Here is a 21,240-nt window from a genome sequence, read left to right as displayed (position 1 = left end):
CCACCCATGCCCGTTCCGAAGCATTTCCTGCTGAGAAAGCAGAGGCTCAGAGAAGTCAGTAATGGGCTTCAGGTCACACAGCAAGTGCAGCAGGTCTTGCTGACCCCACAGCTTATGCTCTTGACCATGAATTATATGCACACGGGGCATCTGAGCCTTCAGTGCGTTCATCCACTCGTTCGGCAGATATCCCGAGTGCAGACCGTGCAGGGCTCTGCTCTGGGCGCAGGGACAGGACAGAACATGTGAATCATTTGTAGACGTGGGAAAACCAAAGCCAAAGTCAGCCATGAGCAGGCCCAGCCCTGCAGAGGCTGGCTTGGTGGCCCAGGCCGAGTCCAGGGTTGCATTTCACGCCATAGTAATGGTGACGAGCATTAAAGATGGAGAACTGCTACCACTGGGCTTGTACCTCAAAGTGTCTGATCGTATGACATCACCATCCAGTCCTGCAGGAGATCAGAGAAATCCTTCCCAGAATAAATGACCTAAACGTGATCTGAATAACCTGTTTCGGATTACACACAGCCTTCCTCTTTCCTCCCAATTCTGTAACCGGCCAGCAGCTTTCTTCTGGGCCTGACGTTTAGAACCAGGACACGGTTCTAACCACTCGACAGAAGCGTTAGGGGACATGGTTCAGAGCCTCCCAATCTGCTGCATCAGAGGCAGGAAGACGCGGGCTGTTAGCTTCGCCTTTGCGCACAGGGAGTCTCATTAAAGAGATTATTTGTCATAAAAGTTTGGCTGATTAACAATATATTCCAACAGGACAGGGGACCACGTCATCTTTCAAAAGCAGCCAGGATGCCCTTTCCCCACGCCTTGACTCAGGCGGCTGCGGGCACAGGGCACAGCAGCGGGCGCAGGGCCACGGCGGCTGTGAGCATCTCCGTTCATCTCAGTGATGGCTGAACAAGAGCATGTTTCTGTGCTTCCAACAAGACCCGTTGGCTGTTTTTACCTAAATACACACTGCACTCTCAAGTCGAACTCACTCTGCCTTGGAGTTCCAGAGGTGAAACCAAGACTTCATTACAGTGTAACAACCCTACGAAGGACGAAATGATGTCGCAACGCCCGGGCCTCAGCAGTGCCCACTTTCCACGAGGCCCTAGTGGTGCCTGTGGACTCAGCCTTGGGCGCTGCCCACAACCTTTCAAGACCTCCCTCTACCTTCAGGAAAACCCTGGCAGGGGGGTGGGGGGTGGGTGAGGCCGGACAAGAAACTGCAGTTTACCACCCCCCATGGCTAACTTGATAAAGAACGGATTTAAGTAGAAACCCCAATTCCCCAGAGGGCTCTTCTTGGAGACACGAAACCCGGTAAGGGAGCTTAGTCGTCCCTGCTCACCAAGGGCAAAGCCGGGGGCAGCACCTCCACGATGCTGAAGGAAGCACCTGCCGTCAATGCTCCCCCGTGCTTCTCACCCCCACCTGGCAAGGTGAGGACTCCAGCAGGCAGGAAGGATCCGGGCTGGGGACTGAGGCGGAGCGTGTGTAGGCGGGAGGATGGGTCGCCCTGCACCGTGACTTTTTATACACTAAACTGTGAGCACGGCCTCCACTCCAGTGTGCCATACTCGGCACCACCCGGTGGCTCTGGGCTACGGCACAGAGAACTGACCCCACGCTTGATGCAAAGGGAAGAGCCAGCAGTTCTGGCCATGTGCGTGTGAGCGTGGAAATACACCACGGGTCATGGGCAAATGTCAACCGTCTATTAACATCTAAGCATCTTATCTCTTCGCTATTGGGAAGTTGCCACCAGAGAAGGGGACCTGGGTATTGTTTTGAATCCCTTTCTCTTTAGGCCGGGCGCCTGTGGAAGGGGTCCCCCTGCTTTAATAAACAGCAGGCACATGACAAGGGTGCTGAAGGACTCTGTCCCAGAGGGGCACCTAGGGACAGAGGGTGTAAAGTGCCGTGCCCTCAGCCTTGCCCTCCATGCCTGACTTGTTAAAGAGTCAGCAAGATAGCGAAGTCTGTATAACTGTCCACGTGAGGAGCGTGCAGAGGAACTTACAGCAACTGATGTGACGTGCAGTTCTCACCCCCTTAAGGAATGAGGTTTTAAAGCAGATATAAGATGAACTCTGGGGTAACTGGTAACCTGGGTCAATTAATACTTCGATTCTTACCTATGAATTTGCCTGTGCCACCAAAATATCAAAGGATGGCTGAAAGATCTTTTATCTGAATGCATTTGAAGAACTGTCTAGTAATACCAGAACATACAAGAAACGAAGTCATCTCTGAAGGGCAGTGAATGAAGATGTGCTAAATAAAACGGCGACCTTAATCTGCAGTGAATTTAAGGCAATCCCATCAGGGGCTTATTCGGCTCCAGACTGAATGTAGAGGCCCCGAGGTCCAGGATCCTTTCTTTGGAGCTGACTTGCACTTTCATGATTCCAAGGAAAGTTACAGAAATTTGTTGCCTCGGGTGGGCGGGGCTCTTACCCAGAACAAGTTCCTTCGAGAGCTGGGTCCTCTGTGTCGTGCCCTAGATAACGATCAATCAGCTTCTCTCTAGAGGTCTTTGGGGGAAAAAGTTATGCTTAGTATCTCAGAGAGAAAAGGAACAACATAAAACAGAGATGATTTGACATAAAGATGTCAGTCAGGGAGCTTCAATGATCCTAGTGTCCTGGAGGGACAACTAAAATTCTCGAGGAAAGTTTAATACAACAGCTGCTGAAAATTATCTGCTAGCTGTTCACTGGATAATTTTGTGAGGATCTTTAGGATGATACTTTTGTGACAAAAATAAACGATCCCCTCTTGTTAGAAATAAATGTCCCTCTTTAGGAACGAAACTTCCCAAACTTACAATATTGCTTTCATCACTGAAATCTGCAGGGTCTCCAATGATATTTATTGCAACCAAAGCAACCTAAGAAAGAGTTAATCAACAGAAATTAAGTATAAAATGTTTGACATGACTTAACCCCTTTATAACAAACTCTGAGCCATACTGTCATAAAACGGGATGATGTACAGCAAAATGCTTTAATTGTAAAATCTCACGCTAATATAAAATTATTAATGACTTGCATAAATTACATAAGTTAATATTCTAATGCTGAACCAAGAGGGTACTTTAATGTTTAAAGGATGTTAAAACAATATAGCTAAAAAACCTCCAAAGTTTTAACCCAGGTTTATATTGAACCATCCACTCAAGGTTAAGGATGGGGTCACATCTACATGATCGTGGTAAATTAGACAATGAAATGAAAACCTACGTTATCATAGCTTGGTTTGTCCAAGGCACTGATTCTCACTTGACGGGGAGGAGCCGCCTTCCCGTAACCCCTTCCTTGAGAATCACGGTTGCTGAACCGAAAACTGAGGAATTACTGGTGAATACAGAGACGGGGTGGAGGAGGGAAAAGGCTCAGAATTCTGCTGTCAAATACGGACCAGGCAGCACGTCTCTGTCTCAGCACTCTCCTGCAGCTCACTTGCTCAGCATAGAGCTCTGACTTGTTGGAATGCTTGCATTCCTCTTGGAGGGGGCAGGGAGTGCTGTAAATATTTGTGCTAATTAGCAAGACTGCTTTGGACACAGTTGATTTCCACTACATTCTTTATGCCAAAAAAATAAAAAGAAAGGGAGGGAGGGAGCTAGAGAGATTCTGGACTGCATGCATCATTAAACCGCATTCTCAATTTCCACCAGGGGATTTATCTCGTGAAAGTTCAGTGGGTTTATGTAGAACAGTGTTGTCCAACAAAAATAATAGGCTGGCCAAAAAGATCGTTTGGATTTTTTTCCATGAGATGTTACGGAAAACCCGAACAAACTTTTTGGCCAAGCCAATATAATGCGAGCCACATATGTAATTTTAAGTTTTCTAGTCGACACGGTAAAAGAAACATTTAAAATCGATTTTTTGCTTTTAACAATATATTTAAAGCTAATGTATCCAAAACATCCTCCTCTCCTTGTGTAACTGAGCCTGGGTCACACATGCAGCCCATGCACTTGGACCAGCCACGCTCCCAGCGTGCACAGCCGCCCGTGGCCGGTGGCTCCGAATCGGAGCGCGCAGCTCCTGGCAGCTTAGCACTCTCCCACAGACACCACCTCAAAGGAGGAGTCTCAGATGCCACAAAGCAGGGGGCGGGGTAGGGGTGTCACCAAGGGGAGGGCCCGTGTGTCTCACCTGATTATATACGTTGTACTTGTTGATATGGTTTTGGTGAAAAATCAGCTTAAGAAACTGTCCTACTGCATCCACATAAACTGATTTTAGTTCCCGGGCTTTGCAACCTGTCTTTTCATTGTCACAGAGAGAGACGTAGCTGAAAGAAAGAACACAACTCTGGAATCACATTGATGGGAACACCGCTCGGTAAGCACACTCGGCACCAGGCAGGAGTTCAGAAGGGGGGCGATGTCCACCTGCGCACAAGTACGTCAGACAGCGCCAAGGGCGAGGGCGATTCCTTAGTTTTTAATTGCTTTGAGGTAGAATTAGGCTAAAAGTCCCCACCATACTTGTTACATTTCATTCTTACCCAAGCCTTCGAAACCGCTCTGCTTGATATGGTGCGAAATATTCAGGCAGGCTCTCACTAACGTAGAACTCGACTTTACTGGAAATCATATACTGATGTGCAAGCAACTGTAGTTTCCTTATCCGACATCTCTCCACCATTTGAAGAACAATTTCTTGTGGAAACTGGCAAAACCTGAAAGCAAACACATTTTTGTTTTATCTGCAGGCTCTCCGTAGAGGGTTGAGGGATGTTCGCAGCCACGCTTCCACGTATGTGTCAGGTCTGTGGGTTCTGACGCTGCAGGGTCCCCGGCGCCGGCCCCACCCTCTGGCCTTCCGGTCGCAGCTCGAGCTCGGAGTGAAGGTTTGATGGGGTCTGCCAGCACCCCAGCGTGAATCATACTTGGAGCAGTTAGTTACAGTGGTTTGAAATGAAACCCAAAGTTTACCACAAGATAAAAACATCAATCTGAAGACGCTGTACTAGTGAGCCAAAGGATTTTCCACCAGAACCTGAACACTGCAGGAAACCCCTTGCTTTACAGAATCCCGAGTGGAGTGAGCGACGGCCAATAACTACTTCAAGAGTGCCTCTCACGCTCGCTCAGCGGCCTGGAGAAGCCTCTACCACTGTCCACGCTGGAGCCTCTAATTCTGCCCAGAAGGGACACAGCGCATTAGAACGCCACACTGCAGTATACGATCACGACTGGGGGGGCGCAGCACGACGCTTCAGCGGCGGGCAGCGTGTGCGCCAAGCTGGCGAACACCGGGTGCGCATGACAGTGGGCACCGAGGGCATCCAGAGCCGGGGAAGCGCCGAGGACGCGACAGTGGGAAAGGCCCCTCCAGCACGCATCACGATCCTCCTCGAGTGCAGCTGTGACCTGGCCACTGGCCGGCCTGGCCCCTCTCCCGCCTTTCCTCCCAGCAGCCGCAGCTGAACCGCACCAGAGCCAGCCTGCCCCTTCTCCTGACCCGATCACCCCGTCACCACACACGCACACTCTCACACACACCCTCACACACATACACTCACGCTCACACACACAGTCACTCACACAGTAACATACACACGGACAGACTCTCACACACACACTGACACGCACACACATACATTCACACCCACTCACACACATACACACCCTCACCCCCCCCCCCACGGACACACACCTCAAACCCACACAACACCCCCCAAATACACACTCAACGCTCACACTCACACCCATACACACTCTCGCACACCCTCACACTCACAACACACAGACTCAAACACACTCACACACACACACACACACACACACACACACACACACACTCCAGAAAAGCCTGAGGAGCCTCCCATGACCCTGCCTCCGTCTCCAGCTCCCACCCCGTTTCTCAGCTGCCCCCTTGGCCAAGGTCACAGGCCACCACTGACCTCCACGAGGCTGAGTGCAACGTACACCTCACGGTCCTGACCTCCTGGGCCCCTTCCTGCCTCGGGCCGCCTTCCCGTCCGGCCCTCACTGTGCCCTGGGCTGGGCTCCAGGTTCCCTTCTCTATCTAGACTCACTGTGAGGCATCCCACCTGCCCCATGGCTTTGAAAACCTCCTATCAGGGAGGAACCCCAAGTAAATACCATCCTGTGTCGGAACTTGCACATCTCGTTGGTGACTTGACGTGGAGTGCAGGCGTCCTCAAAGCACCAGATGTGACACAGACAAGCGCACGCCTGACCCAGCCCCCCGAGCTGCCCCAGACACAGCCTCCTCCCCCAGCTTTCCAGCGTCGGCACCGCACCCATCCTTGGCCCGTGCCCGTCCTGATGCTCCGAGCTGGAGGGTCACCACCAGCGGACAGGACAGAACGGAAGCACACGGGAAGGGTCCTCAGGCCGAATGGATGGGACTCGGAAACTTCTGTGTTTCACGGAGGGACGTAAAAGCTGAAGGTGAAGGGTGAATGGGGAGGGCGCTGCTGAGAAAGCGGGGCCAGTGACTACGGATTCGTATTCTGCGGGGGTGATCCCTGGGGTTTCCTAAACGCCAAGGTTGTGGAGAGATGCATGTGGGGCAGGAGGGAGCCAGGAAACTGGGAACCTAGCAATTCGAGCCTTGAATACCCTTCAGTCAAGCACTGCTTTAGACATTTAAGATATTTACTTTTTTAAATGCAGGGTATAGACATTATAATTGGTGGTGAGATCATTCTAGACATAATGACACAGTAATCTCATGTGGAAAAAAATCCTTTATTATTAAAAAAAAAAACCCAAACCTCCAAAACTGTTTAAGGAAAACTAAGATGACTGACAAAAGTTTGAAGCTGTACATTTTAAAACCCTTCAAAAAAATGGCTATGGGAATTCCCTGGCGGTCCAGTGGTTAGGACTCGGCGCTTTCACTGCTGAGGGCCTGGGTTCGATCCCTGGTCAGGGAACTATGATTTAGCTATATTCAAAGGTAGCTTATTTAGAGTTTATAGATGAGTCAAAAATACTCCTCAAACTGATGAAAAGAAGGGACAATACACTGTGCAAATCAGTGAAGAGAAACTCATCTAAAATGGAGCCGGAGGCCCTGTAGGGAGGGTCTCAGGCATGGACTTCCTTCATCTGGGCAGGAAGCAGCAGAAGGGAGACTTTCTCCTGGTCCAGCAGCAGCCCAGCCAATGAGACACTGTGACCACCTCAAACTTCCCTCCAATGAACTTAGGTTCAAAGCAGCCCCTCCCAACTGCCCTTTTCTCTATAAAATAAGGTTTCTCTCTCTCCTTTGGCCTCAGACTCACCTATGCTTTCACCAGTTTGCATGTCCCGAATGTCCCGAACTGCAATTCCTCTGCCATTCTGGAATAAGCTCATTTTGCTGGCAAAAACAACTGGCTATTTTATTTTTAAGGTTGACATCGCATGGTGTCCAGAAGTGGGTTCTGGGGGAGACGGACCCTGGACCCACGTGTGACAGCTGCCCGTGCCCTGTGCCCTGCCCCCACCCCCACCCCCGCCCAGCAGTGAGAGCCTCCTCCTTCTGGGCCAGGAAGCCTCCTCTCCGATCGAGCTCCCTTCCTTTTGGTTGAGTGCTCTGACTTTATCTGGGATCTGCTTTCTTTCTTTTTGGGAAGGCTTTGTCCTTTTGGTGAGTACTTGCTCATTTGTTCCCTCTATTGGAAGTGTGCTAGAATTTTGGTAAAATTCCACTGGAATCAGGCTATTTAGGGATTTTTCTTTTGCTCTTGAGAAAAGCTCTAAGAAATGGAACCTCAGTCACCTAAATGCTCTAAGGGCACCCTCCTTCGGGGACCCTGGCTGGTTTTATGTTTAAAAACTATGGTCCTTCCTCATGCACATTTTAAACTAAATAGACTGACTTAACCCCAAGTACTTCAGAATACCAAGGGCCATTATGGGGAACTTTCAACCTCTCCAAACTTGTTTCTCTCAGAACCAAATTAGAAAAGCCACGGCTCTAAAACTAAACAGACTGAATGGGATGCTTATTTTATTTTTTAATTTATTATTATTATTATTATTATTTTGCGGTACGCGGGCCTCTCACTGTTGTGGCCTCTCCCGTTGTGGAGCACAGGCTCTGGACGCTCAGGCTCAGCGGCCACAGCTCACGGGCCCAGCCGCTCCGTGGCACGTGGGATCTTCCCGGACCGGGGCACGAACCCGCGTCCCCCTCATCGACAGGCGGACTCTCAACCACTGTGCCACCAGGGAAGCCTGGGATGCTCATTTTAATTGGTACCTTGGAGCTTCCAAACACATCCAGGACTCTAAAACTGCCTCTTTACAAAATACCATTCCTAGACTAACAGAGGCGAACAAACTAAAAGAAGACAAAACGGCTTCTGAGGTCTCCCCCCGCCCTTGTGCCCCTGCACTGCCTTCCCTCCCCTTCGGCCCATCCCCACCTCCTCTGGGCCCTCCACCCCCTCCTAACCCTCTTGCTGAACTCCCCTTTTTCTCCAAGCCTCTCCCTGTTTCCCCCTCCCCTGAACTGATTAAGTCGCGCCCTTCTAGGGGTCTAGATGCTAAATCCCTAGTTACTTATGTTGCCTGGACTAAAGCTGAACTTCTAGCTATAGCCAAAGATTTTCCCAAAGTAACTGAGACCCCCACAGATTTGCTGAAGAGCTTATCCACTTATAAACTTATCAACCTGGCTTCTCAGATTTATATCAATTAGTCCACATGCTTGCTGGTGAAGGTCAGGCCCAACATTGGATGAAACTTGCCTGATGGGAAAATCCTGAAAGGGATTTGGAAAAACAAACCCTGACTGTTAGCAAGAAATCCAAGAACTTGCTAGAAATTTTCACTGAAGAGTTTCAAAAGGTTTTCCTAAGCATGATGACTGGAACAAAATTCAGGCTCTGCGTGCGAAAACCTATCAAACCTGTTCACCACCATTGTAGCTGTCCTCAGACTGTCTTTAAAGAAAACTCTGGTCTTCTTTTGGATGTTGAATCTGCTTGGGTTGCCTTTAACTCTGTGTTCATTGACGGGCTGAATGGGGACTCTCTTTCAGTTAAAAGGACCAGGATGGGGGCTTCCCTGGTGGCGCAGTGGTTAATAATCCACCTGCTGATGCACGGGACACGGGTTCGAGCCCGGGTCCGGGAAGATCCCACCTGCCGCGGAGCAACTAAGCCCGTGTGCCACAACTACCGAGCCTGTGCTCTAAAGCCTGCGAGCCACAACTACTGAAGCCTGCGTGCCTAGAGCCCCTGCTCCGCAGCAAAAGAAGCCACCGCAATGAGAAGCCCGCGCACCGCAACGAAGAGTAGTCCCCACTCGCCGCAACTAGAGAAAGCCCGCGCGTAGCAGTGAAGACCCAGCGCAGCCAAAAATAAATAAAAAAAAAAAAAAAAAAAAAAGGGACCAGGATGGAATGGGAAACCCTGTCCACTCCAGGTTTGGTTAATTTGGTAAATCGGCTCGTTTGCACGCTAGACAATTCAACAAATGGAGGCCCCACCCTACCCGCCAAACAAAACCAAAACCATCTCGGTCTCTGCTATTACCGCAAAAGCCAGGACATTGGAAAAAAAAGACAATTAAAGCCTAAGCACTGCAGGCACCTTCAGCCCTCTAAGCAACCTTTCCAATGTCCTCCTAACCCCAACGTCCAGGCTCTGAGGAACTACAGGGGGTTCTTCCAACCCTCCCTTTTAATCGGCTTGGAGAAACGACACTCTGGATGGGGAATGAATGCCTGTGTCCTTACTGACACCACAGCTACGCTCTCGGTGCTCAAGCCCACTGCTATAAAGCAGCCCTGCCTCGGAGTGCTAAACAGTTCAAATGGTGGGGGTTTCTAACGAACCCCCAAAGAGCCCCATCTCAGAACCCGTTCCCTTTTGTTTAGGCCCTCTGAGAGACACACACTGTTTTCTCCTTAGGCTCCTTCATCCTTATTCAATCACTGGGCAGAGATTTCTTAGGAAAATACCATGTTGGAATTTCTTTCTCCTGAAAGGGGGAAACAGTTCTAGAATTTGACAGTAGCCATCAAAATAGCCAAGCAAGGAAGTGAATGACCTTCGATATCTTTTACTTGCTCTGTCTCAGATGCATCAGAGGTGATTTCAAGGACACTCACTAGTCACTTGTCACCAATGGATCAGCTACCACTTTCCTTATGGGCAAAATCTCCAACTGAAATACACAGAATCCAGTGCTCCTCCTATTAAGATTCAAACATATCCCTCAAAACTTCTCCCCAGAATTAATCAACACCTTATAATTAAATAAAGAGGTCCTTCAAGGCATCAAGCCCATAACAAGATTTCAAAGCCGCAGCCTCATTATCCCTCATACTAGTCCCTGTAACACCCTGCTTTCCCCGTGAGAAAACCCAGCGGCTGAGGATGGAGGTTCTTCCAGAAACCGGAATAAGTGACACTGTTATCCCTGGCACCCTGTTGTTCCTAACCCCCACATGCGACTAGCATCCATTCCTACTAAAAGCAGAATCTCATTGTAATTGATCCATGCACTGCATTCTCTAGCATTCCCGTTGATAAAGCTATTCTGTATCTTTTTGCTTTCACTTGGGAAAGAACAGTACAGCTGGACAGAAATGCTTAAGAGGTTTACTGAAAGTCCTTCTTCTTTTTTTTTTTTTTTAATTTATTAAAAAAAAAATTTTTTTGGCGGTGCTGCACAGCACGTGGGATCTTAGTTCCCTGACCAGGAATTGAACCGCGCCCCCTACGGTGGAAGCATGGAGGAGTCTTAACCTCTGGACCACCAGGGAAGTCCCTGAAAGTCCTTCTTACTTTTCAAACCTTAAAGGCTGATCTGGACAATACAGTTTTCTGCAGGCTCTACTTTATATATGGATGGTTTGCTTCTCTACTCTCCTCTAAGACTTCACAGGAGGACAGCATTCACCTTTTAAAACCTTTTAGCCTTAAAGGGACATAAAGTCTCCAAGGAAAAACTGCAGTTTGCTCAAACTCAGGTTCAATATTTAGGGCACCTGATCTTAGAATGAGGCTACCTTTAGATACAGGTAGGCTTCATGGTACCCTCAACTTCCCCAAATCTAAAACTCTGCCCAATTACGAGGTGTTTTGGGCTAGCTGGCTGCTGTCAAAACTAGATTCCCAATTTCTCTCTTATGGCCCAGCCCCTGCATGTTTTATAAAAAGCAACAAACTGGACCCTATTATTTGGGGTGATCAGGATGACATACCCTTTGGAGCCTTAAAGAAGAGCTTAATGAGGGCCCCTGCCCTTAGACATCCTAATTGTCGGCTTCCTTTCTTTCCCTTTGTATGTGAGAAGGAGGGGAATGCCCTCGGAGGACGCATCCCAAACACAGGGACCATCATTGACCCATCGGCTAGTAGAGCCCACAGCTGGACCCCGTGCCATAGGGACAGCCCCCTGGTCTGAGAGCCACTCCTGCCACTGCCCTTTTGGTTAAGGCCACCAAAAAAAACAATCACGGGATTCCCTCTAACCGTCTTTGTGCCCCATGCAGTAGAAGCTCTCCTGAATTTGCATCCCACTCCTGTGAGACCCTCTTGCTAACTGTCCCTCACAGAACTCTTTCTTGGTGTAATAACCTCAACCCTACTGTTCCTCTCCCCACTGCTCTGACAAAACTCTTCCAGACTGCTTAACACTGACAGATCACCTTCTGACTCCCTGCAACAGTTTACAGGAAATCCCTCTAACCAATGTAGACTTTTCGTGGTTTGCTAATAGTTCCTACCTAAAAGATGAAAAAGGTAAACGCCGTGTGGGGTTGCTGCCGCAACTCCTCTTGAAGTCACCAAGGCAGTATACGCTTGGCTACTTCAGCCCCAAAGGTGGAATTACATGCTCTCACTAGGGCTTGTACTTTAGCCAAGGGCAAGACCACCACCGTTTATACCCACAGCCGGTATGCCTGTGGGGTAGCCCATGACCCGGGACGTTATCAAAACAGCAAGGTTTACTTACCTCTGATGGGAATAAAATTTAAAATGGCTCTCATGTCTAAAATTTATACTTTTGCCAGTTGCTCTGGCTACTAGCAAGGTCCCTGGGCATTCCAGACTCGAGTCCCTGTAAGCTAAAGGAAACCATCTTGCTGACATTTCTGCCAAAAAACGCTGCTCTCAAAGGAACCAATGGCTGACCCTCTGTCATGGTCCACAGGGATATCCCCCACATCCCCCAGATGATAATTTGGAAACACTGACTAGAAATGCCCAATAATTGGCCCCAGAAAAGGAAAAACAATATTGGAAATTGAATAATTGTTGGCTTGATAAAAAGACAGAACTCTTGGTTTGGGCCAAACAACAATCTGGTCCTACCAGAAATTCTAAAGTCCCCACTACTGACCACTGCATATGCCTTAAACCACTGGTCTACCGGCAAAATGACAGAGTTCATGAACCCATATTGGTGAAGAAACACGAAGAAAGCCGTGAAAGGCGCCCACCGAGCTTGTCCCATCGTCCAAAACACAACCCAGGAAAAGCTGTCTGCTCTGCCTTAAACTGCTCATGGGCCATTCAAGACCTGGCAAAGGGATTTTATTCAGCTGCTCCCATCTCAGGAATATAAATATGTCTTCGTCATGAGTTGCATGTTTTCTCAGTGGACTGAAGCTTTCCCTTGAAGACAGGCTACTGCCTCTTCTGTGGCTAAGATCCTGTTAGAAAAGATCGTCTCTGCCTGGGGAGCCCCCACCCCCACCCCACCACCGCACCTCAGTGGCCGGGCACTGTGACAGGCCTGTGCTGTCTGGCTGGTTTTACACTTTCACTGTCTTGCCATCGTCCTCAATCCTCAGGGCTACTCTAGTGCATTAATGACATCATTAAGACCCAACGAGCAAAATTTGTAGAGACCCTCCAAATACCTTGGCCCAAAGCATCACTGTCAGCCCTTCTAAATCTCAGATCCACCTGTGTGGGAACTCACAAACGCTCACCCTCTGAGACAGTCACAGGAAGCCCAATGCGCCTGCTTCCCGCCTCCTCTGATCCACAGCTGATAAACGGAGATATACTTCAATATTGTAAGGGCCTTACTGCTTCCATTGAAAGTAATCACACTTTAGTAATGTTTTCACAGCGTGCTCCCGGGAGGTGAAGACCTTAAGTATCACACCATGCAACCTGGAGACTTCACGTACTGGAAAGGACACCTCCAGAAGGACTCCCTTCGACCTCACTGGAAAGGCCCCTATCAGGTACTGCAAACCAACCCTTGTGCTGCTAAGCTCCAAGGAATGGACTCCTGGATTCACTTCACCTCTAAAGAAAGCACCAAGCCCTGAGTGGACCTGCACACCAACTGGCAACTTGAAAGTAAAGATTTCCAGGAACTGAAGCACACAGCGTCTGATGAGACAGCTTTCCCAAGATGGACCAGGCCCATATACTCTTTTCTCACTATTGCTTCTTACCTTATTTTTCTCCCTCTCTACCTTGGACAGACATTGCTTTTATGCACATTTCCTGATTTACTGCAAAAGAGGGAAACCTCTCTGATTGTTGGATTTGTCACCAGAAACCTTGATCTGTCCATGACAGCGGTGACCCCTACTCACACTATAAGTAACTTCTCTGGAATCCCAAGTGCCACTCTGTACCTAAACTGTTCCGCAGGTCCTTTGTATAAGGTGAGACTGCTAAATCCACATGCTCTTGTTCCCTGGCTTAATTTAAGCTCTCTTGAATATACATACAGAAGACAATGGAGCAGTCAATTTGCGTCTGACCGTTTGTAAGCTGGCTGTCATACGCATATATTTAGCAAGACTTTTAGTATGTGATAACATCATACTTGAGTCTTGGTTGAATGACGCCAAGTCCTTGATACCGACAAATGAGTCCATAAACACTACTACTGATGAGGGGGTCCTATGTGCTCCTCCTGGTTACTCTTCTATATGTGGAAGCCTTGGTAATGGCCCCCGTGCTTGGGCAACTCATCATCTTGACAGCTGGAGGGTAAAAGAACAGTGCGCTTTTGCTGTATTCACTGCTCTACTTTCTCTTCATAACAGATCAGAAACCTCCCATTGGCCTATTGCATTAACCTCCCTAGCTGCCTTACATGGGAACTTCCAGCAGGCGTATATGACCCCAGGTTTGCCTCTGTAGGGAGAGCCGCCCTTCTCCCCCAATGAACACATGATTGATTAGAAATCTCTTCCTAACATTGGAAGAGCCGATTCCACAGCTGAAGGAGTAGCAGCCCAACATCGCTCACTTATTAGCTAAAGTAGTTCTAGGTAAGTGCATAGCCCCCAATTACCTATGTGCTGAGCAAGCAGGTGTTGGAACAATAGCAAATACCATCTACTGCACATGGATAAGTGTCTCGGGAGAGGCAGAAATCCAGTTACACAAAATCAGGGAGCAAGTGCACTGGTTGCAAAAAATTTTCACCTGATATTCCATGGTCCTTGGATTTGTTCAGCTGGCTACCTTCAGGCCTAGGGTCATAGGTCAGAACTATCATAAAATTTGGAACTGTCATGTTACTTTAAATTTTGTTTTGCATAATTATTTCTAACCTTTGTACCTGTTACATGTTAAACCTTTGTAGAAATGATGTACGCAATAACGTGATGTTGGCTCAATGCTTTGAGATCTCCAGCATGCACAACCTTAACAAGATGTATACTTTAGATAGGAATGCTTGAGAGTCTTCCCTTCTAACCTTCCCTGTTACTCAAACACGGCCTTAAATGGTTTCCTACTGCTATGTACTTTCCCTCCAACTTTGGATGTGACAAATAGGAAAGGTCCTTCCTGACACTGAAGGACAAAAACCACTAAATGCGGAAAACTTGACTCTTGATCAGTGATACTTCTGGAGAAAGTTCTTGTTCAAAAGGGGGAAATACGACAATTAATAAAAGAAAACCTCAATTAAAATGGAGAAGGGGAGCCCTGAAGGGGGAGCACTCAGGCACGTATCTTCCTTCATTCCTGGGCAAGAAGAAGCTGACATTACTGCCCCAGCAGGAGAAGGAAGATTTTCTCCTTGTCCAGCAACAGCCCAGCCAATGAGACACTGTCACCACCCTGAACCCTTGCTTTCCTCCAATGGACTTTCACTCAAAGCAGCTCCTCCCAACTTCCTCCTTTTCTCTATAAAGCAAGGTAAAGTAAGGTTTTTCTCTCCCCTTTGTTCCCCAGACTTGCCTATGGTTTCACCATAGTTTGCAAGTCCCGAATTGCAATTCCTCTGCCATTCTGGAATAAGCTCATTTTGCAGGTAAAAGAACTGGATATTTTATTTTTAAGATTGATTATTACCTAAAAAGGTATGTATCTCTTCAAGATAAACTGACAGCTCTAAATTTCTTTCTTTTTTAGGCCATGCTGTGTATTTTGCAAGATCTTAGTTCCCCGACCAGAGATCGAACTCGGGCCGTAGCAGTGAGAGCACTGAGTGCTAACCACTAGACCACCAGGGAATTCCCTAGATTTCTTTTTTTTTTTTTGTGGTACGCGGGCTCCGGCGCGCAGGCTCAGCGGCCATGGCTCACGGGCCCAGCCACTCCGCGGCATGTGGGATCTTCCCAGACCAGGGCACGAACCCGTGTCCCCTGCATTGGCAGGCGGATTCTCAACCACTGCGCCACCAGGGAAGCCCCTAGATTTCTTTTCAAATGAAAATTATTTGACAATAAAAAATTCATGCCCAGAGGCTCTGATCACTGGTGTAAACTTTGTGTTCTCTTGGAGAAGTGTGTCTCATGCCCTGAAGATTTCAGGCTCTATGAGTTCCTAGGTCATAGAAGGCACTGGAGAAACTTCCCTTGAACACTTGTAAAGACCCCCAGGACCACCTCCCACTGGAGCTATATCTATCAGTGCCTGAGCACTCCCCCTTTGACCTGGGCTAACAGAGCACCCTGTCCTCTCTTTGGGAGACTTGGTGTGAGGTTACTTTCCTTTGCCTTCCTATGATGTGCTTGACCTCAGAGAACACTGTTGAAGTCAGGAGATCCCTGAGCCAAACCCAGCATGAGTGTGAATAGAGATCAAGGCAAATATACCCTTTCCTTTGAAGCAGTCTCAAAGTTTACTACTATAACAAGTATAGGTCACGCCTTAGAAGAAATACCATGCCAAGACGTGAAAGAATCATATTAGTATTACTTTTATAAATATTACAAAAAAGCTGCCCTGTCTGTATATTTAAGTACCTTTAATTCATGCATAAATGCTGAATAGGTGCATTTAGGAGAAGGGACCTCTCCTGAAGGGAAATGCAGGTGTGTGTGGGGGAATGGAAGTGTATTTGCATAAAACTGTGGCCCCAGCTCACTCCAGGCCCCTGGGCTTGGGGAGAGGAAGGACCGGATGGATTAGTGAGTCTCGGGGGGAGCGTGGATGTGACTGAGGCTGCCGGATGGAGGTGTTCCTCCAGCCCCGTTGGACCTGGTGAGGCTGCCCTGGCTGGCCCAGGCCTGGGATGCTTACTTGCCCCCAGATAAAGCCCTCGTTCAATATCAGCTTCGTCAGTATGAAAGAGGCTGTTTGTCCCCATCTGCTCTGCTCCTTTGTTTCATTTCTCAGTTCATTGAGAATGGAGCCTTGTTTGTTGGGTTCCCTCAGAAACTCCAAAAGGAAAATATGTGTGAATTTGAAATGGAATTTACATTCAACTTTTTAGCAAGATAGCATCTGAATGAATGTACGTCACAGTGTATGACTGAACGCACACGTCATACAGATTTACCTGTTCACGAACAGCAGCAGGCAGTAAGCCTTCCACTCACACTTGGAAAACAAGCCATGAGGAGTGCGACTCCCCAGGAGGGGATGGGACCAGGCGAGTGGCCTCAAGCGGCCGACTCTGATTTGCCGGGGAAGCCGGATCAGGCCCTGGGGCAGCTCAACAACTAACTCCGTCCCACCTTCGGGGAAGGAAGAAGGCTTCTCAGGAACAGACTTAAATGTTTCAGAAAAATACTCTCTGGTATTACATCACTCAAGTAATGAAGACTTTCAAAGGCGTACAAATATTCCAGATGAATCTGAAAGAGACTTTCTTGGTGAAAGTCCCGTGTGACAAGAACGCAGTGAGATGCAAAGTCTTTAGCACCCAGCACAGAGAATGCGGGACTGGCCCTCAAGCAGGGAACTGGGGGAGGGGCGGTTCTCCTTCCTCTCTTCCGTATTTGCACGCTTCTTAAGTGAATGTGGGTTAACGTTATAGGGAAAAAGGTTCAACAAATTTTCTTTAAGAACAGAAGGAAAAGAGTCCAGCGCGTAACCAGACGGGTGAGTCTGCAGCACAACCCGACCCTCGTGCGGTTCTGCCATCTGAGTCGTAATAAGACCAGCAGCTGAGACGGAGAGAGCCCATGCGCCCTGGAGGACCCCCCGCCCTCGGCCCCTCGTCCGGCCCACCTCGGTGACCTCCACCCGCTGACAGTCGGTGCGTGGATCATTAGTTCCCGGGCACTGAAGCCGTCTTCATGTCCAGATGAGCTGACAACCACGAATCCAATCTTGTGGGGCATTCTGCGCACCGGGGCTGCGTATGAGAGCAGGAAAGACTGCTTTAAGGGACTTAGTCGTACATTGCAACTTTGCAAGTGTTATTTCCTGCCTTGTTAACACACAACGTCATTCCCGACCTCGTCAGGACTGTCCCATCACTTCGAAAGCGTCCAGCTCTTAGTACACAAGTTTTAAGATGCCTCTAATACCACATAAGGTGTCATTCAGGTTACCTTGACTTTTCCCAGATATATGCCAAAAAGTCTGACCAGCGTTGTGGGTTGAACTGTGTCCCCCCAAAGCCATGCTGAGTCCTAACTCCTGGTGCCAGTGACGTGACCTCGTCTGGAAACAGTGGGGACGTAAGCAAGTTAAGAAGAGGTCATGTTGGAGTAGGATGGGCCCTGCTCCAACATGACTTGTGTCCTTATCGGAAAAGAGACAGGGACACACACTCAGACAGGGAGAAGCCAAGAGACAATGGCCAAGCAGCCGGAGCAATGCATCTACAAGCCAAGGAAGGCGGGGCAGTGTCTGGAGCCAACAGAAGCTGGAAGAGGCCAGGAAGGAGCCTTTAGAGGGGCGTGGCCCTGCACAAGTGCACCTTGATTTTGGACTTCTAGCTTCCGGGATAAAGTTTTGTGGTTTTAAGTCATCCAGTTCGTGTTACTTTGTTATGGCAAAAACGAGGTCTTTTGCTAAGATATGAATATAAAGATTTTCACGTTATTCAGGAACTAATAAGCCAGTGTGTTAAGGAGTTATACAAAACTAAGGGGAGAGGGGGCAGTTTAATCAACATCATAATCACTGCTCAATGAAAATGCGCATCATCAGAGGGCGAGCAGGACCACGGACAGACCCTCAAGCACACAGGGGTTCTCCCCGAGCCTGGCAGAGCGGCTGACTGGGGAGATGCGTAAATATCGGCTGAATGATCTTTCTGTCGTGATGTTTTAGCAAACCTGGCTTGGCTCATAAGTTACCTACCATCGTTTTGAGGGTGGCTGTAGTGACTCCCAGTTTTGCCCACTCCTTTGAAAACAGCACCTCAATCCCAATTTCCCTCGGTGGTTCTGTCCTCCCCACACCCGGAACTGGGGCTGACGCCCATCCTGCCCCCCACAGATCCCCGGCTGAGGGGGCACGTTTCCCAGGCTTGGGTGGTCCATGAGTTCCACATCACTCCTCAGGAACGGGCTCAGGGATGGAGACATGAGAACAAGACCCCAACTGGACCAAAGCCACCCAATCCCAGGACCCTGCGGAGGCTGTGGCCACAGTATAGTGTCTGCCCAGGGGTTGGGGGGGGGCTGCTGAAGGCCACCAGCGGGGGGATCCAGGCAGGGCGTGGAGCTGACACGGGGAAGCAGTGCTGAGAGAGGCAGAGGCACCCTGTGAGCCTCAGGACTCAAAGCCCGAGCAACTCACGGACTTCCAGTTACTCTCCAGTGCCTAAGCCTGTCGATGCTCTTCAGTCGGCCAAGTTGAGTGAAGTATATGCAGCCAAGAGTCCCCTCTCACTAACACAGAGGGTGAAGACTCCTCCAGAAAGTTCTCTGGGGTAGGACATGCTATTAGTGGAGGTTTTCAGGAGGGGGTGACACACAAGCATATCCCACATGATACGTGTTCGTTTTAACATGCTTGACACATGATCTAGATCTTCCTTTGACTTTTACTGAGAACCTGCAGAGGACCACGTCAATAAATTAATTATTGGCCGGCACTCGGTAATGTTTCTTGGAATATACGAACAAAAGCATTTAAAATAGAAAGAGAAACCACTATTAAAGATCCCAGTTATTTTGTATACAAGGCTCACTGCAGGATATCACAGGAGAGAAAACCAAACTCACCCAGAAAGTAATAAAATGCAGGCACAAAAAATGGACACGTGTGATTTAACCCATGGCAACCGCACAGCCTGGCCTGTGTGCCAGCTCCCATGCCAGGCATGGACTGGCCTCGCCCAGCCTGTGGCTCCTCCCATGTGCCCGGGCTCGCAGCCTGGACTGACGCTCCCCTTGGCCTCCGTACCTCCCCCTCCCCCGTCCCCTCTCCCTCAGTGCCGAGTCTCACCGTCCCGCCTCTGGAACAGTGACTGAATTCGTCACCTCTTCTGGATCCCGCTGTGTTCTCTAGAAAACAACGGCCAGGTTTCCCCACGTGGAGTACTGCCCGAACCCTCCCCAAGCCCAAACTGCTGTTCTAACCCCCACTTTCTGCCATGGATTCTAAAGTCCCTCCAAACTTAACAAAGCTCAGAGTTAGATCTCTGTGCTGGGGATTCCCTGTGCCCTTCCACCATCTTTAAGAGCAGGGCCTGTTACCGTCTATCCCACCTTGAAAACAGGGGGTACCTATGAAATATTTTCAACTGAGTGTAATCATGTATCCTGAAATTCCAGAGATCTGAAATACTGTTTATTCATCTCGCTGACCTGTGTAGTGACCTACTCCCTTACGCCATACTTTTGTGTGCCGGTACATACTGTTTATACCTTCATCACAACTCTGACACCCCAGCTGTAGAGACGAGGAAACCGAGGCACAGAGAGGCCTGGCCCAGCGTCATCCGGCTATGAAGCCACACAGGCCGGCTTTGTTCTAAAGCTGGTCAGGTTCCAGAGCCTGGTCTTGACCAACACCCTCGGTTACGGCCCGAAGAGTGAGAAACGGGGCCCTTTAAATCCGAATAAAGGACGTGTCCACTATCCTACGCTGCCTCAATAAATCCAAAACACAGTCCTGGCATTTAGGAACCAGACAGGAGAAGTGCCTGGGAACCGCAGAGGCAACGCTATTACCTCGGTTTGGGAATTCGAACAGGATTCCTTTTTGGCCACGTCCTTCCGCCTTGTACCCTAGGGTCCCCTTTGCGTAAACCTTCAAGACATCCATAGGATACTTGGGGTGTCACTAAGGACACTAGTATTGGGCTCTATAAAAATCACACTAACATTTTGGGGAGAACCAAAGCTCTGTTGAGTGCGGGGCCCCGGTGCACAGAGGTCCTCGCATCAAAACGACCGCCGGTGGCATCTTCCCCAGCAGCGATCACTCTCCCCCGCGCCGCGGGACGAGCTGGGACCGTGGGGAGAAGGTAACTCGGCGGTTCCTCCTACGAAGTCTGCTTTTCACTATGCATCGGGGTACTGAATCTCTACGTTAAATCGAAACACTTTACCAACTTCCGAACATCTTGCTACAAGACTAGGAGACAGACTTGTATCCAGTTTCCTTCTTAGGAAAACCTAAATGTTACACACTGAAATGGCTTTTTGGTCAAGCAATCTCAAGACGCGAAAGTGCCCCTGAGAATCCCCGAAACAGACGAGGTTGAAGAGCCAGCTCAGCACAGAGTCGGGGTCGCTGAGCCCGTACGGCCGCCAAACGCGGGGACCAAGCGCAGGCGCCGCCGGCCGCCCGGGGCGGTGACGCAGCGCGCCGGCCTCGCCCACGGAGGCCCAGACGCCCTCGGACCGCTCGTGTACCTGTCAGGGCGTCCGCACGACCCGGGCTCTCCGCCGGCCCTCGGCAGCGCTGCGCCTCGGCGGAGCTCAGGAGGCGCCTCCTCCGCCGACCCAGGCCGGCCGGCACCCCCAAGCCGCAGCGGTGGTGGCAGCCGAGGAGCAGCCCCGGCCGCCAACGCCTCTCGCCCGGGCCGCGGCCGCCGCTCTCATGACAACCAGGCCGGCGGCCCGGACCTCCGCGCGTGCGCGACCCCGCCCCGCCGCGCCTGCGCACAAGGCGGGTTCGCAC

The 21,240-nt window shown here is 49.6% G+C and overlaps 1 protein-coding gene across 9 annotated transcripts in view; it reads right to left on the bottom strand.

The window, feature by feature from the left end:
- Positions 1–21,219, bottom strand: part of CEP104 (centrosomal protein 104) — a 50,490-nt gene extending 29,271 nt beyond the window's left edge. For 3 of the 9 annotated variants that reach the window (XM_059055817.2, XM_067018734.1, XM_067018747.1), the window contains exons 1-6: positions 20,973–21,193; positions 17,383–17,509; positions 4,528–4,701; positions 4,173–4,311; positions 2,834–2,896; positions 2,464–2,540 (exon numbers count right to left, since the gene is read on the bottom strand). In XM_059055817.2, coding sequence (XP_058911800.1) covers positions 2,464–2,540; positions 2,834–2,896; positions 4,173–4,311; positions 4,528–4,701; positions 17,383–17,495 — 566 coding nt within the window. In that variant the 5' untranslated portion in view covers positions 17,496–17,509; positions 20,973–21,193. Of the gene's footprint in view, positions 1–2,463; positions 2,541–2,833; positions 2,897–3,248; positions 3,532–4,172; positions 4,312–4,527; positions 4,702–17,382; positions 17,510–20,972 lie in introns of all 9 variants that reach the window. The other 6 variants (XM_067018762.1, XM_067018755.1, XM_067018770.1 and 3 more) reach the window with 5 other exon arrangements.
- Positions 21,220–21,240: the final 21 nt, after the last annotated feature.

Source organism: Kogia breviceps, chromosome 1, assembly GCF_026419965.1.
Source record: "Kogia breviceps isolate mKogBre1 chromosome 1, mKogBre1 haplotype 1, whole genome shotgun sequence".
Classification (NCBI taxonomy): domain Eukaryota; kingdom Metazoa; phylum Chordata; class Mammalia; order Artiodactyla; family Physeteridae; genus Kogia; species Kogia breviceps.
The sequence above is the reverse complement of the archived record's forward strand: the minus strand, read 5'-3'. Positions and strand labels throughout refer to the sequence as shown.